The sequence below is a fragment of the Carassius auratus genome, unplaced genomic scaffold (genome assembly GCF_003368295.1).
Source record: "Carassius auratus strain Wakin unplaced genomic scaffold, ASM336829v1 scaf_tig00217707, whole genome shotgun sequence".
NCBI classification, from domain to species: Eukaryota; Metazoa; Chordata; class Actinopteri; order Cypriniformes; family Cyprinidae; genus Carassius; species Carassius auratus.
In genome coordinates, this window is record NW_020529201.1 from 47,715 (window position 1) to 66,890 (window position 19,176).

General features: G+C 38.5%; 1 protein-coding gene across 1 annotated transcript; it reads left to right on the forward strand.

The window, feature by feature from the left end:
• Positions 1-588: 588 nt before the first annotated feature.
• LOC113102247 (phthioceranic/hydroxyphthioceranic acid synthase-like) lies at positions 589-13,395 on the forward strand. The gene is made up of 7 exons (XM_026265781.1): positions 589-616; positions 738-809; positions 919-1,072; positions 3,667-3,827; positions 4,353-4,559; positions 5,988-6,169; positions 6,264-13,395. The coding sequence occupies exons 2-7, from the start codon at positions 752-754 to the stop codon at positions 11,820-11,822; spliced, it is 6,321 nt and encodes a 2,106-aa protein (XP_026121566.1). The 5' UTR covers positions 589-616; positions 738-751; the 3' UTR covers positions 11,823-13,395.
• The last annotated feature ends 5,781 nt before the right edge of the window (positions 13,396-19,176 follow it).

Below are 19,176 nucleotides of genomic sequence, written 5' to 3' on the forward strand. Positions count from 1 at the left end.
GTGCCCTTGAGCAAGGCACCAAACCCCCAACTGCTCCCTGGGTGCTGCAGCATAAATGGCTGCCTACTGCTCTGGGTGTGTTTTCACTGCTGTGTGTGTGCACTCTGGATGGGTTAAAGCATGAATTCTGAGTATGGGTCACCGTACTTTGCTGTGTGTCACTTCATTTTTACTTTTTTTTACTTCTGATTCTAACTTACAATAAAAGCTTTGTAGACAAACACTGTGTGTAAAAGAAGAAACACAATGAGTTAAATGTTTAAAATGTAGTACTTAGAATTCAGTTATCAAACTCTGTGAAACAGAGTTGAGTCATCTAAGTAAAAAAGTAGGAACATTAACCATAAAAGACTGATTATAATCAAAGTGATGCATTTTCCTTTGAAAAAAGATAAGGATTTGTGCCATTTGGTACTGGGAAGTCCCAATGTGTATATAAATGTTCTTTGGAAAAGGACAACAGATAATGATTTCTTACGTATATAAGCTACTGATTTGTTTTTGTTAATCATTAGCAAATTGTTACTTTTACTCCTACTTTAGCTGAATATATACTGGGGAGACTTGGAGCAATCTGAAAATTTTCAACAAGACAAGACCCATCGTAAGTTTCCAGGTAAATTCATTTAATTTCACATATTTTCATCCGTTCTATGGTCAACAAGATTTTGCCTGATGAGGACTAATGCTTCTGAATTAATTCAGTGTTATTTTCCCCTCTGCTGTCTGATTCATAGACAATGTATGAAACATGATGGATGATGATACAGAAATTGCTGTTGTTGGCATTGGATGCCATTTCCCAGGAGGTAATTGTGAACAGTTACAGACTTTGTTCTTTGTGTTATGTTTTTGGCAAAACACAGCTTAAGTTTTTTGTAGTCTTACGTGCTTGTATGTTTTCATCTGCTTTTTTAGGTGAGGGACTGGAAAACTTCTGGAGAGTCCTCCTTCATGGAGAGAATTGTGCAGTTCAGATACCAAATGAACGGTTCAATCTCTCTCAGTGGTATGATCCAGATGAGAGTAAGGCAGGAAAGACATACACAGCAAAGGCATCACTTATTAATGGGTAAGATTTAATTTCTCATGCCCTTATAAAATACATCAATAACATACACCAGAATAAGCTTCCAATAAAGAGCAATAGTGTAGCCATTAATTACTTTTTAGTACGATAGCCCACAATCATATAAATATCAAAAGCCAGGGGTTGTTCTAGAACCTTTTTAGGCAAGGCAAGGCAAGGAAAGTGGTCTGTTAGGTTTATGTTCAGTGAACATATCTGCTATGTATGTAGGTCCTGGGTCACTGAGTGATTCATAAACGTATTATAAAAGTACTTTAAAATCAATCCTAAATGTAACTGGAAGCCAGTGTAAGGGCCTGAGGACTGGTGTTATATGCTCAGGTTTTCTGGTTCTAGTCAGAATCCTGGCAGCTGCGTTCTGGATGAGCTGCAGCTGTCTAATGGTCTTTTTGGGAAGGCCGGTGAGGAGCCCATTACAATAGTCCACCCTGCTGGTGATAAAGGCATGAACTAGTTTCTCCAAGTCTTGACTGGAGACAAAACATCTAATTATTGCAATGTTTTTTAGATGATAGTATGCTGATTTAGTTACTGCTTTGACATGACCACTGAAACTAAGGTCTGTCTCCAGAATCACACCAAGATTCCTGACTTGAGTTTCCATTGTTCCATTGTTTTTACAATGTTTCCATCGATGTATGGTTTATTAGCATCTGATAATATTTAGCCATGATACAACTATTTGATAATCTGGTATTTGAGGGTGAAAAAAAATCTAAATACTGAGAAAATTGCCTTTAGGAAATTTACTAAATATCTTCATAGGACATGATCTTTATTTTATATTCTAATGATATTTGGCATAAAAGAAACATTTATAATTTGTAACACATACAATGTTATTTATTGCTAAAATTATAACCCATGTGCTCCAGGGTCACATATTGGATGTGCATTCATATACAGGTCCTTCTAAAAGAATTTGCATATTGTGATAAAAGTTCATTATTTTCCATAATGTAATGATAAAAATTAAACTTTCATTTATTTTAGATTCATTGCACACCAACTGAAATATTTCAGGTATTTTATTGTTTTAATACTGATGTTTTTGGCATACAGCTCATTAAAACCCTAAATTCCTATCTAAAAAAATTAGAATATTTCAGCTTGAATCAGCCAGTGACACTGCTGAGGTGTTATGGAGGCCCAGGATGCTTCGATAGCGGCCTTAAGCTCATCCAGAGTGTTGGGTCTTGCATCTCTCAACTTTCTCTTCACAATGTCCCACAGATTCTCTATGGGGTTCAGCTCAGGAGAGTTGGCAGGCCAATTGAGCACAGTAATACCATGGTCAGTAAACCATTTACCAGTGGTTTTGGCACTGTGAGCAGGTGCCAGGTCGTGCTGAAAAACGAAATCTTCATCTCCATAAAGTTTTTCAGCAGATGGAAGCATGAAGTGCTCCAAAATCTCCTGATAGCTAGGTGCATTGACCCTGCCCTTGATAAAACACAGTGGACCAACACCAGCAGCTGACATGGCACCCCAGACCATCACTGACTGTGGGTACTTGACACTGGACTTCAGGCATTTTGGCATTTCCTTCTCCCCAGTCTTCCTCCAGACTGTCGCCTTGATTTCCGAATGACATGCAAAATATGCTTTCATCCGAAAAAAGTACTTTGGACCACTGAGCAACAGTCCAGTGCTGCTTCTCTGTAGCCCATTTCCTGCACATGCCTGTGCACGGTGGCTGTGGATCTTTCTACTCCAGACTCAGTCCACTGCTTCCGCAGGTCCCCCAAGGTCTGGAATTGGTCCTTCTCCACAATCTTCCTCAAGGTCCGGTCACCTCTTCTCGTTGTGAAGCGTTTTTTGCCACACTTTTTCCTTCCCACAGACTTCCCACTGAGGTGCCTTGATACAGCACTCTAGGAACAGCCTATTCGTTCAGAAATTTCTTTCTGTGTCTTACTCTCTTGCTTGAGGGTGTCAATGATGGCCTTCTGGACAGCAGTCAGGTCAGTCTTACACATGATTGCGGTTTTGAGTAATGAACAAGGCTGGGAGTTTTTAAAAGCCTCAGGAATCTTTTGCAGGTGTTTAGAGTTAATTAGTTGATTCAGATGATTAGGTTAATAACTCGTTTTGAGAACCTTTTCATGATATGGTAATTTTTTGAGATAGGAATTTTGGGTTTTCATGAGCTGTAGCCAAAATCATCAGTATTAAAACAATAAAAGACCTGAAATATTTCAGATGGTGTGCAATGAATCTAAAATATATGAGAGTTAAATTTTTATCATTACATTATGGAAAATAATGAACTTTTATCACAATATGGTAATTTTTTTAGAAGGACCTGTAACTGACCTGTGCATTTCTTTTGTCAATAATGTTAATGAAACCACAAAAGATAAAATAGATAATAACTTGCTGCTCTTAACTAAGTAACTTCTATAACTTTAATGGATATTTGTGTATTTTTACTTCATTAAATAAAACTGTTTTTACAAACAGTGTTAAGTTAATTTAGATAATTTGTATTTTTCTATTTAATGGTCTGTTTGAAGATTTAGTGTACTTTTATTTATTATTATTTATTATTATTAATTTTTTTTTTGTATGTGTAGTCTGAATCAGTTTGACCACAAGTTCTTTGGAATTACTGATGCGGAATCGATCAATATGGACCCTCAGCACAAACTTTTGCTGCAGTGCACCTACAGAGCACTAGAGGACGCTGGGATACCAATGGAAAAGGCCAGTGGAACAAGAACAGGAGTATTTTTGGGTAACATAATCTGAACAATTGTTATATTTTTTGTTTGCTATTATTTTATTTCAGAGATAAAATATATAAATCTTTAGTTGCATCTTTTGATAGGTTTATAAATGCAGATAATAAATGCAGATATTGATCAGATAATTTGTCTAATTTGTAAGTCGCTTTGGATAAAAGCGTCTGCTAAATGATTAAAAGTAAATGTTAATGTAGATAAGATTTTTTTTGTTGTTGTTGAAGCTATCTCTGTTGTGCACTTGAGCAAAGCAGTCCAGGTTCCTCTATTGAGATCGTAAGAGGTTTTGGATAAAATCATCTGCCAAATTAATTGCAGTTACTGCAATAAAATTTTAAATCTTTACAGAAAAAAAAACTATTTCCTAACCCATTAAAAAGCAATATTTTGTCACTTTTCACTGAATTGAAAAAAAAGCTTTATTTTCCAGCTTTTCTAAAACATTGAATAAATAATGCTTTTAATTAAATAATAATTTCTGTATTAATATGAATAATTTCCCCCCTTTTTTCATTCAGGCCTAATGAACAAAGACTTTGAGTTGGCAAGTGTAAGAACTAATCCAAAATACATTGACCACTCTTATGGTACTGGTGTATCTATGAGCATAGCTGCCAACCGCATCTCATACATATTCAACTTCACTGGCCCCTCACTGACCATTGATTGTGCCTGCTCCTCATCCCTTGTTGCCCTTCACTTCGCTTGTCAAGCCATTAAACAAGGTAATCTTCATAAATATGTATATAAACCCAGTGTTGGGGTAACACATTACAACATGAGTGTAATCAAACTACTATTTCCAAGTAACTATTAAAGATGTTGTTTTATTTTCTGTTCTGTTTTAACCCCCTCATCAGAACTTTAGCTTGAATTGGCATGGTGGATTGTAGAGTCTAAATGCCCACTGATATGACTGACTAACAGTTGTGAAAGTTTGATAGTCTACTTAATTCACGGATGGATGCTGCTGCGATTTAGGTTAAAAACGCATAAATACTCAGTACATATCAAACTATCTGTATTAACAGACAAAGCAATAGTGACCACGTAAAAAAAAAAAAGTTAGTTACACTTGTGTGTTGCAACATTATTATTGGATCCAATATAGCCAGCACAGAATCATCTTTTTGATTCAGACTTTTAGAAAATTTGTGTTGAATTGTGCCTTGTTTGTAAATTAATCCATGGTGAAATGAAGTGAACAAATAACCAAAATTTTACTGATGTGATTTGGATCTTCATTAAAAATAAAGCTAATCTACTCTTTCCTAATGTTGGTATCCAATGAAAGGTTATGAAAATACTGTGTTTGTACATAATTCTGCACTGCACAGCATCTTGTTATCTTTAGAGCATCTTTATTGTTTGGTTTCTGAGTAGACTTTCATTCATCTCTCTCGTTTATTGACATTACATGCATGAATCAGTGGGCAGAGGTAAATGGGCCGTGATGTAGAAGAAGGCAGGGTTTACATTCAACAAAATGTTGTTTAATACGATTGGCTTCAATATAAGCTGTTTTTAGACTAATGAGAAAGTTTTGAGTTCTGAAACTTAGAGGATAATTTTATAGTACGATGAACTCTTATATATCAAAAGATCAATGGAATTTAGATTTCTCAGTTCATGACCCCTTTAACACATTTATTTTTCATTTAAAAAAAATATATTTTTAAATAACAGCAGTTATTTTGTTTTCCCATTTAATTACTGACAACTCTCCTGTCTCCATGTTGAGTTAAATCTGGAGTAAGTGCAGAGGTGTAGTCTGCACTATTCAATCATGATACTCATATTAGCTTTAAACTACATGTGAACATGCATTTTCTCTTCTCACCTGGAGAAAAAGAGGCTCAGTATTCCTCTAATTGAACAAAAACAGAGACAAATACAAACCTGCAATAATAAATATTATTTGTGCAATTTATATATATATATATATATATATATATATATATATATATATATATATATATAAATAATTGCAATATTTATCTTAAAAAGATTTTGTGAAACATCTAAACTAAACTCTAAGACTTTACATGTGATTTGTGTCCCACAACAGTTCCAGCCAATAGACTGCACCAACCCTAAATTTGTGCTTTATTCAAATTTTTGGAATGTGTGATCGTCTGTGTTCCACTCAACAGGAGATTGTGATATGGCCATGTGTGGGGGTGTGAGCTGCATCTTGGAGCCAACCATTTTTGTGGGTCTTTCCAAGGCAAAAATGATCTCTTCTGATGGCACCAGTAAGCCTTTCAGTAGCAAAGCCAATGGATATGGAAGAGGTGAAGGCTGTGGGGTCATTCTCTTAAAGCCTCTGAAAAAAGTAAAGAAAGATTGTCACATATAAACACATTACTATGAAATCAATGTACCTTACAATTACTACTGCAAGAAACAACAATGTTGTATTTTGACAGGCTCTCAAAGACCATGATCACATTTGGGGCATCATCAGCAAAACTGCAGTAAATCAAGATGGCCACACCGTTAGTCCAATGACCAAACCATCCATGGTTCAGCAGGAAGAGCTGCTTAAAAAAATCTACTCAACGGAGACTGACCTGACTAGTGTCCAGTACATTGAAGCTCATGGGACTGGGACTCCAGTTGGAGATCCGATAGAGGCAGGTAGTATATCAAAAGTTATTGCCAAAGCAAGACCTCATAAGTCAGGACCACTGATTATTGGTTCTGTTAAGAGTAATATTGGACACACAGAATCTGCAGCAGGGGTTGCAGGGCTTATAAAGGTTTTTTTGATGATGAAACATGAAACCATTGTGCCATCTTTGTTCTACTCAATGGAAAACTCCAGCATAGATGTTGAATCTCTTAATATGAAGATTCCCACCACAGCTGAAAAATGGATCAGTGACTACAAATCAGGGAGGTCTGCAGGAATCAATAACTTTGGGTTTGGTGGAACAAATGCACATGCAGTTGTCAGACAATATGTACAGTCAAAAATCCCCAGTGCTCAACTGACCAAAACACATCAGTATTTTGTAGTTTCTGCTGCCTCAGAAAAATCCATGAAAAATGTAACTGAAGACACTGCAAAACAAATTATGGCAGGCAAAATAACAGATCTACAATCTTTACTTTACACATCTGCATGTAGAAGAAGTCACTTGAAACATAAATACAGGAGGGTATTTCAAACATCATCATTGACAGATCTGCAAGAGAAACTTACTGATGCTTTAGAGAAAAAGCTTGTACCATCAAAGACAGACTCCAAGCTAGTTTTTGTTTTTTGTGGCAATGGTGTTACATATCAGGGTATGTGCAAACAGCTCCTAAAACAAGAGCCAGTTTTCAGAGAGGAAATCAGTAAGATTGAAACACTTTTGCAAACCCATAGAAGTTTGAATCTGATAGAGATGTTGGAAACTGAATCTGACATAAGTAAAGAACTGTCTGATCCACAGGTTGTCCAGCCTCTACTGTTTGCTATTCAGGTTGCTGTTGTTAACCTTCTGAAACACTGGGGCATCAGTCCTGATGCTGTTTTTGGGCACTCTATTGGAGAAGTCGCTGCAGCTCATTGTTCTGGGTTGTTGTCACTTGAAGATGCAGTGAAAGTCATCCACTGCCGCAGTTCTTTGCAAAGTACTGTGACAGGAGGGAAGATGCTGGTTGTCAGTAATATGTCTGTTTCTGAAGTCCTGAAAGTGCTTCCAACTTATTCAGGAAAGGTTTGTTTAGCTGCTTACAACAGCCCTCAGTCTTGCACCCTCTCAGGAGATGCAGATGATATTGAAAGGTTGCATCAGAATTTGCACATGTCAGCCAGTGGAAAGGATCTCTTCCTTCGCACCTTGGATGTACCTGCAGCATACCATAGTCACAGAATGGATCCCATTGTATCCAAAGTGAAAGACAGCATAGGCTTTTTGCAGGCACATGATTTGGAGACAGAACTGTTCTCAACAGTTACTGGTGAACATTTTTGTTCCTCAGACTTTATTACTGGTGACTATTGGGCAAGAAATATTAGGGAGCCGGTTAAATTTGAGCAAGCTGTGAAGTCTGCAGCTAAAAACAAAAGGAATGTGATATTTGTTGAAATTGGCCCAAGAAGATCTTTGCAGCGGTACATCACTGAGACTCTGGGAAATGGTGTCACTGTGCTTTCCTCACTGCAGGCAGAAAAAGATCACGAGACAATACTTGCTATTGTTTCTAAATTGTTTGAGCTTGGGTTCAAAGTGGACTGGGAAGTGTTCTACAAAGGTTATGAGACCAAACCAATTCCCTACCCACGATACCAGTTTGATGATGTGAAGAGAGATGTCTTTGCTTCACGTTTGCAGATGATAGGTCCCACCTGCAACCATCCAGTAGTAACACAAATAGGCACAGACAGTTCAGTGTTCAACTGTGACTTATCGTCTGAATCAGTGGCCTTCCTGAAGGACCACAGGCACAATGGAGTTGCCATCATTCCTGGGGCATTTTATGCAGAGTTAGGCTTGGCAGCCACCATAGCATTTGCAAAACCCAAGGTCCCACTCAGTTCTCTACAGCTCAGTATAACATTTCAGAGTCCATTTGTTTTCACCAAGAACGCCCCAGAGATAAAAGTTGTGCTGGATCCATCAGAAGACTTGGCAGATAACACATGTAATTTCAAAATACAGTCTACTTCTGCAGTCTATGCATTTGGCACAGTAGAAATAAAACAAGGTAGAATGCCTGAAGAAGAGTTCATTTCATTGGACTGTATTTACAAAAGATGCACATTCCTCATGTCTACGGAAAAGATCTACAAGCATCTAAGTCAAACAGGATTTGAGTACGGGTCAGTCTTCAGAAATAAGGCAGATGTTTACTGTGGGGAAGAATTTAGGGAGGCTATATCTGTTGTGAGGATCCAAAAGGAATTACTGCATCAATTACATGACTATTACCTTCACCCTGTGGTCTTGGATTATGTCATGCAACTTATTCCTGGAACTATTGCGCATGAGCTATCAGCAAGACCTCAATTTCCTGCACAAATAGGTAGCCTGATTGTATTTGAACCATTGCAAGAGGAGATGGTTGTATATCTGAGAGCAGTGCATGTGGGAGAACATGATTTTGACGTTTGTGGCTGCCTAGCCAACAAACATGGTAGGGTCTTGGTTGAGCTCAGGCATGTGAAGATTAGAATGCTTGGAAGTCATTCACGTGTAGTTGAGGAGTACTTCTTCCACAACGAGTTCAGTACCATCTCTGAAGAAACAACATCTAAAACATCAATTAAAGCATTGGTCTTTTCTGATAAGGTGGGACTTTCTAAAGCTTTGCAACAGTACTTGGACCCAGCATCTAGATATCTATCTTCTACAAACAGTAACATGTTGTTAGAGTATGGAGTTGACCATCTTTTTTCTAAACTGAAAGTTTCAAATGTAAAGAAAAACTTCCAGGATATTTTGTTCTTGTGGAGTGATGCAGACCTAACTTCTAGCAAATCAGAGAATGTCTTGGACAACATGTCAGGGTGTTGTGAGATTTTCAGAAAAATTGTTGGATATCTTAAAACAATTAATTTCCCAGGCAATATCAGAGTAATAACCTATAGATCCTCTGAGAGCACAGTTGACTACATCAACCCTGGGTTTGTGCTATCAGGCATGACAAGAGCATGTGCAGCTGAATTGCCAGAACTTTCTTTTCAGCTGATTGATGTGGGGTCTATTAGTTTTGAAGACATCAAGGCTTTATTCCAAGTCCTAAGTTCATACCCTTGTCACAAATATCCAGAGGTAGTAGTGAAGGAGGGTAAAATTCTCAAACCTGAAATCACCCACACTCCATTGCCAACCATAACAAGCTCTTCAAGAAATGTACACATGTTGCACAATGAAGTCTTCATTTTACAAACATCTGACCCATATATTATGACTAATCTATCAGCTTCTCTTATTAATAATTCCATTGAACCGATTCAAGAAAAAAACATTGAGGTTCACCTTAGTAAAATCTGTGTTCATACATCAGATTACTTTCCAGTCAGCATGACTGACCTCAGTTATGGACGGACATTGTATTGGAACAAGCACACAACTGAAAACCATAAGCTTTTAGCTCTTGACATCAGTGGCACTGTCACAGCTGTGGGTAAAGATGTCAGCAAATTTAAAGTTGGTGATCACGTTGTGTGTTGTTACCCTGTGGCTGCCACCTCTAAAGTAGTTCTCCCAGCAGCTGTTTGCTGCAAAGCAAAAAGGTTTTCGTTCCTGAATGAAATCCCTTGTGTCTCTTATATGGTCTTGGCTTGGGAGATATTTCATGAGGCTTTACCCAAGGCTAAACCACAAAGGAAATTGGGTATTTTCTCCCCTGTTCCTGACTCAGCATTGATGAATGTCTTAATTGCTATTGCAAACAGATCAGGTTGGGAAGTCAGAGTGAGCACACAGGTAGATCGGCTGTCTTGTGATTTAAGTGAGGCTGAGGGAGCTGTTCTACTTCCTCCTTATAATGTAAAAACCATAGAAATAGCTAGCGCTGTTAGAAGTATCAAAGACATTGTTCTTGTCTATGACCTCCAGACAGAATTTCCATTCAATACATCATCATTCAAAGATGCAAATGAGGAGGTCCACTTCCATGTCATTTTCTTGTCCCAAATTATGCAGAAAGGGTCTCTGCAAACGCAAATGCCACGAATCTACAGTTGGATGAAATCTATGCATTTGGAGAGGAAGTCCTTGTCTTTGTACACAATAATTGTTCAAAGACCAAAAACTCAAGACATTGATCTTATGTCTGTAAAAGAATCTGAAACATACTTCACATGCCAGATTCTACCCATAATTGCCCTGAACAGTAATGCCAAGGACCAACTGTCTGACATTCCAGTAATACCAAAAAGCAGTCTATTTCATAAACAATCAGTCTATATTGTGACAGGTGGTCTAACAGGGTTGGGGTTTGAGACAGTAAAGTTCATTGCTCAAAAAGGAGGAGGGAACATTGTCATTCTGTCTAGGAGTGACCCAAACCTTACGATACAACAAGAGATAAGTAAACTCAGTACCCAATATGGTTCTGTGATTAAGTCTCTGTCATGTGATGTTTCTGTATCTGATCAAGTGGACCAGACAATTGTTAATATTGGAAAACTTTTTCCATTCAGTCCAATCAAAGGCATATTTCACAGCGCAGTTGTGCTGCATGATGGTCTGATTGAACATCTTGACAAAGCTCTTTATGAGAAAGTTATGAGGCCAAAAGTGAATGGAGTGTTGAACCTTCACCGTGCTACCATACAATGCAATCTGGATTACTTTGTGTGCTATTCTTCCATCTCTGCCTTCATGGGAAATGCCTCACAAACGAATTATGCTGCAGCTAATACGTTCATGGACACTTTCTGTCAGTACCGCAGAAACATTGGGCTTTCTGGACAGTCCATTAACTGGGGAGCTTTGAATCTCGGTCTTCTGTTGAACAAAGCCCATTTCCAAAGATTTCTGGAGGCAAAGGGCATCATGCTTTTGGAGATTCCAGAAATCCATGAAAGTCTTGAGCAGTGCCTCCTAATCAACAAACCTCAACAGGTTGTATGCAAATTCAATTTTAAAAACACCTGGAATAACATTCTCAGTCAAAACAAATCACTGAATGCACGGTTGTTCAAAATAGCACAGGAATCCATTAGTAAAGCTGGTGTGAGCATAAAACCTGAGAAATCCATGACATCATCTTCACCACGTGATTATCTTAGGTTCATGATTGGTGAAACAACTGGTGTTGAGATGGATGAGCTGAATGATGATGTGCATCTTTTTGAAGTGGGCATTGACTCAATGTTAGCCATGACCCTGCAAAATCTTATCTTCAATGATAGAGGTGTGAATGTCCCTCTAGTGACTCTGCTGGACCCAAATAGCACAATGTCATCTCTCATCAAAATCGTGGAGGAGAGCTGTGTAGATGAATATCAGAGTGAAAATGAGATCAAATCCACATACTTATAAAGGTGATTTGCACTCCTCTAAGTAGTCTTTTTACAGCCTTACAATGAATAAACAAACAAAATAGATTTAGGAAACATGAAATTAATACATTGTTGCATATCATAGTTAGCATTGTTATACTACACTGCTTGTTTAAATAAGGCATTTAACTTCAGTTAATATTTCTGAATAATTTTATTGGCAGATTGTATAAAGAGATGAAACATATATATATACACACAGACATATTTCTGGTAGTTTGAATTCCTGATTTTTGCTTAGTTTCTCACAGATCTGGTAGACTGACTAGACAGAACTTTGTTGTTTTGTGAGGCATATACCTGGTATTACTAAGTCATCCTCTTTGTTAACAGACCCTAGTACCTGTAATTTTATTTTGTGTTGAAATAATATATTATATGCAACATGTTGATGTAATTTTGTTAAATTGTTGATATCAAATAGCTTTATGTATGTATTTATAACTCACCAAATCTATATTCATCTACATACATACACTTGCACACACACCTCTCCAATGCTTACACTATTTTTTAATCCCTCCCTGTGGTAACTTGTACCTGGAAAATGTTTGAAACTTTGTTTTGTATTACTAGCATTTTTAATGTTATTGTTTGCTTAAAATTAATCACTTGTTTGTTTTCCTCATATGGAAGTATCTTTGGACAAATGCATCTGTAAATGCATTAATAAATGTACAATGTAAACATTAAATGATGGGAAATTATGACATGCTAATTGGGTTTGATCTTATTTTTTGATCATCTTTTTTTCTCACTAAAGATATCACGATGTCATGTAGGGCTAAAGATCGAATACAATTTAGTATTACTGTAAATTACTTTTTATTTAATCCATGTGATCTAAAGTGTTGGTAAGAATTGTAATATTTTCAAAATACATCATGTCTTGTATGCTGAACAATTTTTAAAATACTGTGTAAAATGACAAATAAAAAAACTGTTCAATATATGTTTTATATTGCACTTCCTATATTATGATGTTCTTGAGTGTAGTAAAAGTATTGTTAAAATTTACTAAATGTCAAATCTACTTTAAAAAAAAAAATCAATATGGTATGATCACTTACAGTAGAACTCAATAAAAGAAAAGTAATAAGCCTTTGATAAAACTATGCTTGTCTGGGCTTTCATACAAACAAATCCCAGAATTGCACACACAAAATTCAAAATGCCTCACATCTCTTGCAAAATTAAGCACTGCATTGAAAATATCACAATCATTCTCAAAAGCAAACATTTGTATAACGTTGCAAACACCTTTGCCATAATATTATATTTTTGGATTTATCAGACACAGTTTTTCAAAACCTAAAGCTCTCCTTTTATGTGCTCCTATGTACATTTATGTTCAAGACTGAAAGTAATTAGCAGAAAGATGTTACAGTTTTTCTAATTTTCTAATACACTCAAAATGAAATGAGGATCCACGTGTTCTTCATCATCACATTGTAATCGAAACAGGTCAATTTAGCTCAAAGGGAATCATTTAAGAATTAAATTTTTAGGGAATTTGAACAGAATCACTGTTTCACGGCTGATCACTGAGGCGCCCTGTGATTCACTGAACGAGCCGTTTAACATCAAATCTGCTCTAGATATTAATATCCAAACTATAGTGAAAACACTATTAATTAGCCCACTAACAAGATCGGCAGTTTAAGACATTAACGTGTAAGCACAAAAGGCTTTATTAGATATATCTAAGTGACGTGACATACAGAGACTTGACATACAGCACACCATACAAGTATGGTGACCCATACTAGGAATTCATGCTCTGCTTTTAACCCATCCAAAGTGCACACACACAGAGCAGTGATAACACACACACTGTGAACATACAGACTTTCACAACTTTCATACATACACAACTTTCGGTTGAGTCCGACTATCTAATCATTAGGCCACGACTTCTTAAATCTAAGACATATAAACTAATTTAACACAGGAAGATTCAAAGTTAGGGAAGAATGAGTTTAAGAGAACGAAAATGTGGAATCCCAAGTTTACAGCAAGCACGCTGGAACCGCGCTCAAAGAACGTTAACAGTGATGACTAAAAGCATGACTAAAAGCAAAGCTACAAGATAAAAGCTAAAAGCAGGCATGACTAATAGCAAAAGCTAAGAAGCAAAGCTAAAAGCCAGGATTTCATGGTCTCCTGAGTATTTAAACTGGCCTTTTGGCCACACCTCAAATGTTGCCTTGACCAATTAGATATTGTCTTTGCTCGGGGTATCATAAATCAGATGTTATCTTATCACGCACATGGTCCGAATTTTTCCACTCTTGCAGGGTCTAATTTTGGACATGATTCCTATAACAAGAATATGATACATTTGACAAATAATTGATGGTCAGGAATGTTTCAAGCTAACAGATTCAAACACATACATACTAAACATGAATATGAATCCTTAAGCTATTCAATAGTTATTAAAAGACATACACAATAAGTGATTATAAACATGATAGTCAAATGTGTGGGTATTCATTTATAAGTCTTTTTGAGTTCCTTCAAAGACAGTTCTTGTGCCATTCTCTGACAAAAGATGTTCTATGGGGACCAGAGGTTAAAAGGCCCCCTTAGGAATTTCAGTCTGGATTGCTAGGTGGGGGGGGGGGAGTCAATCCAAGGATCTTGTTTATTACTCTCATGGGTTTACATGTGCTGGCCGGCGTTGGATCTTGATTATTTGCCCCAAATTTGATAATCTCTTCTCCGAAATGAAATTGTCAATAATTGTTCTAGTGGTGTTAATGTTGAAAGCTGTTCTGTGAAAGAGTTGGTTGGTTATCTTGTTTCTGACTTGTGGCACTTGGAATGATTTACAACCTCCTGTTGCCTTTTTGAGGAATTCGGCTCATGTCCTGATCGACAGGGCCGGCGCAAGCTCAAATGCCGCTCTAGGCAGAGCACGATTGTGCCGCCCCCACCTCACATTCACAATTAGGGATCCTTAAGATGCATGTAAAAAACTTTTTTTTAATCTATGAAATTACACTAAAATAAAAACGTGCAAGCATGTTTTCAGAGTCTTTTTTCATTCTGCAAGAAGGTGAAAAGGTAGCTACACAATGGAACAGCTGCGTATAATTTCTGTTTTATAGGCTAATAGATAGTGTACTCAAAACTAAACATATGCACACAACTCTTTAGCTCACAAAACTGGAGGTTTCGACTGATACACACATTCCCACACCTACATTTCAGAAGCGTGCGCATCGGGCTTTTGCAGCTGCAAACGCTTTGATTGCGTCCTCGAGTTTAACTTGTACTTCGGAGATAATTTTTATCAGTTTAAGCTTTAAGAAACTGCGTTCTCCAGATCTCACAGTGACGGGGAGAGTGAGAAGCACTCTCAATGCTACAAAAACATTTGGACAATTGTTTTCCATCCCTTTTTCACAGATGAATTGAAACACATCCAGTGGTTTAGATCCAGCAACCAGGCGTCTGCCCAAAGCAGTCAGCTCTTCAAACAATTCATGCCCATCAACATCCCGCGAGTCTCCATGAGTCAGGGCCTTTTCCAGTCCTAAGCAATCCTGAAGAACTATTGTATTCTCCTTTTCTTTGATAGATGTGATTTCATATAAAAATCCAAATACCATGGGCGCCATGGTCTCTAAGCATCGAAAATCGCTCTTCTGCGGAGGCGATGTGACGTTAGTGTATGGAAGACAGGAGACAATAGCAAGTAAAATAGAGTTTATTGGATAGATGAGATGATGGAAGGTCGGAGAGTGACGCAGGAACCACTATGGCAGCACAGACTGGTGAGTTGATGGATTGAGTGCGCTGAAGAAGATGACAGTGGTGATGACTCCAAGTGCGGTGAATATAATCCGTGTGTGAAGGCAAGGGTACAACAGAAACCAGAAAGGAGACAAATCAAGGCAGGAACCAGAGATGGGACCAAGTCACACATGTGCAAGTCTCAAGTAAGTCTCAAGTCTTAACCTTCAAGTCTCAAGTAAGTCCCAAGTATTTTTTTCTTGGGCAAGTCAAGTCAAGTCAAGTCACAAGCTATGTCAAGTCAAGTCCAAGTCAAGTCACCTTAATATTGTTATTTTACCTGCAGAATCTGATCTTAATAAAGTTAAAAGACAAGATATAGGTAACTGTCAGTAAATTAAAATAATTTGGATTTGCATTGTAAATACTCATGTTCAGTAAAATACATCATGGAATCAAACAAAATTGTAACTTCCTAAAATTATTTATTTTTCACTTCTGCCAACAGTGTTTGAAATGTTTTACATTTTCAACATTGAGTCCATAAAACTAAACATCCAACAGACTCCTCTCTGATCACCTCTCTCTCTCTCTCTCTCTCTCAAACACAGTTTACATACAACATTAAACTTTGTTACATTCCTCCCCTCTCTCTCTCTCTCTCTCTCTCTCTCTCTCACACACACACACACACACACACACTCTCTCTCTCTCCCTCACACACACACACACACACACACACTCTCTCTCTCTCTCTCTCTCTCTCTCTCTCAGAGTATAGAATATAAATATGACGTATTTTAAGTTGTTTCATACTTTTTTGTTATGTACAGTACAGACCAAAAGTTTGTACACACCTTCTCATTCAAAGAGTTTTCTTTATTTTCATGACTATGAAAATTGTAGATTCACACTGAAGGCATCATAACTATGAATTAACACATGTGGAATTATATATGGAATTATATACATAACAAAAAAGTGTGAAACAACCGAAAATATGTCATATTGTAATATTCTTGGTTCTTGAAAGTAGCCAGCTTTTGCTTTGATTACTGCTTTGTACACTCTTGGCATTCTCTTGATGAGCTTCAAGAGCTAGTCACCTGAAATGGTCTTCCAACAGTCTTGAAGGAGTTCCCCGAGAGATGCTTAGCACTTGTTGGCCCTTTTGCCTTCTGTCTGTGGTCCAGCTCACCCCTAAACCATCTCGATTGGGTTCAGGTCCGGTGACTGTGGAGGCCAGCTCATCTGGCGCAGCACCCCATCACTCTCCTTCTTGCTCAAATAGCCCTTGATGCCTTCAGTGTGACTCTACAATTTTCAGTCATGAAAATAAAGAAAACTCTTTGAATGAGAAGGTGTGTCCAAACCTTTGGTCTGTACTGTACATAACAAAAAAGTATGAAACAACTTAAAATACGTCATATTTATATTCTGTACTGTGTGTGTGTGTGTATATATATATATATATATATATATATATATATATATATATATGGGTAATCGCGGCAGCTACATTTGTTTTTCTGATTAATTGTTTTGCTCTATGAGAAAGACAAGGTAACAAAATATTCGGGGCTTATGCCCCCTTAGCCCAGCCCTAGCGCCGCCCCTGGAATGCGTTTTTTTGACGGCCTGCTAGCGGATCATTAGGGGCCGTTCACATCACGTCTTTTGCGCGCGCAAGTTCGTTATTTCCAATGTAGGTGCGCGGTATGCGCGCTCATAATGGAAGCAACGCGCTCACGACGCGCACCGCATCGAGTTAAAAACATCGAAACTTTTCAGAATGCCGCAAGCGCACCGCAGGTCATGTGACAGTTACAATAACTAACCAATCAGCTTCAACCTTTCCCGTATCAACGTTGAAAGCTCAGCTAAGATGAAGGAACAGCTGTTCATAGCTGCATATGGATTGCCATTTTAAAATGAATTTAGTAGCAGAGCTACTGCGAGCGATTTTTAGTGCTGCAAATCCATTTATCCTTTGCTGAAATTTCCGCGTCTTCAATGAGAGAGAGCGTGTCATGGATGCTTAGCAACGACAGACGCCCCAGGAGCACTTCTGCCCGAGCGCTTTGGAAAGAAGTAGAAAGCGGCGCGACTAGCGTTTTCCACGCGTTTTTAGGAGCGAACTATTGAAGACAAAAGCGATGACCCTCGGTACCTCTCAGGCTGACATGTTGATGGGATGTGATATCTGATCTAAGTGGGCGTGGTGTGCGTAAGGTAGAGAGGGCATGACTGATGATAGTGTCCTGATCCAGTCACGACGCTATTCTCAGCCTGCGCTCCAGCTGAGTAATCAACTTTATTTTAAAAAATAATTTATATATTTTATATTCAAACTGAAAACATGATGTGATTAACACTCAAGTCATTCAAGTCATCGTGTCTCAAGTCAAGTCAAGTCCCGAGTCTTTAACTTCCAAGTCCGAGTCAAGTCTCAAGTCCTAAAAATAGCAACTCGAGTCGACTCGAGTCCAAGTCACCAAGTCACAAGGCCCCATGTCTGGCAGGAACACACGAACAAGACATCAGCCACGGAATCTACAAACAATGATCTGACAAACAGGAGACGAAAGACAGGCTAAATAGGCTGTTGGAATGAGTAGCACCTGCCGCTGATCAGCGGCAACACCCACATGAAACAATCAACATGATGTAACATGAATACAGCTGGAGACGGTGCATTCACGAACCGTGACAGTGCCCCTCCTCCTAAGGACGCCTCCTGGCGTCCCCAGAATCTCTTACCTGTCGATTGTTATCATTGATAAGGGAATGATCCAGGATGTCCCTAGCAGGTACTCAACTTCTCTCCTCCGGACCGTAACCCTCCCAGTCCACCAAGTACTGAAATCCGCGTCCCCTCCGTCTAGAGTCCAGAATGCGATTAACCAAATAGGTGGTTTCCCCATCTACGAGACGCAGTGGGGAAGGGACCGGGGTAGGCGGATTAATGGGAGAATGAAATACGGGCTTGATTTTGGATACATGAAAGGCGGGATGAATTCTCCTGTACGTAGGAGGGAGTTTGAGGCGGACTGTCACCAGACTGATGATCTTGGTGACAGTAAACGGGCCGATAAATTTGGGAGCCAATTTATTAGATACGCAACGGAGAGGAATGTTCTTGGTAGAAAGCCACACCTTTTGACCCACGATGTATACGGGTGGCCTAGACCGGTTGCGATCGGCTTTGGCCTTGGTGCGCGCCCCCACTTGGAGTAGAGTCTCGCGGGCTCTGGTCCAAGTGTGGTGACACCTCTGGACGAAGGCGCGAACGGAGGGGGCCGCAACCTCGGATTCCATACTGGGAAAAATAGGTGGCTGGTAACCTACACTACACTCAAAAGGAGATAGGCCTGTAGCTGATACTGGTAAGGTATTGTGGGCGTACTCCACCATAGACAATTGTTGGCTCCAGGAGGAAGGATTCTTGGAGACCAAACATCGCAACACCCTTTCCAAATCTTGGTTGGCTCTCTCGGTTTGACCATTGCTCTGGGGGTGAAACCCTGAGGACAGACTTACAGTCGCTCCCAGTAATTTACAGAATTCTCGCCAAAATGTAAACACAAATTGGG

Coding starts and splice junctions, on each gene's coding strand:
- LOC113102247 (XM_026265781.1), top strand. CDS start 752: ATGATGGATGATGATACAGAAATTGCTGTTGTTGGCATTGGATGCCAT. Junction 4,560..5,987: donor TTGTCAAGCCATTAAACAAG/GTAATCTTCATA, acceptor TCCACTCAACAG/GAGATTGTGATATGGCCATG. Junction 6,170..6,263: donor TCTTAAAGCCTCTGAAAAAA/GTAAAGAAAGAT, acceptor GTATTTTGACAG/GCTCTCAAAGACCATGATCA.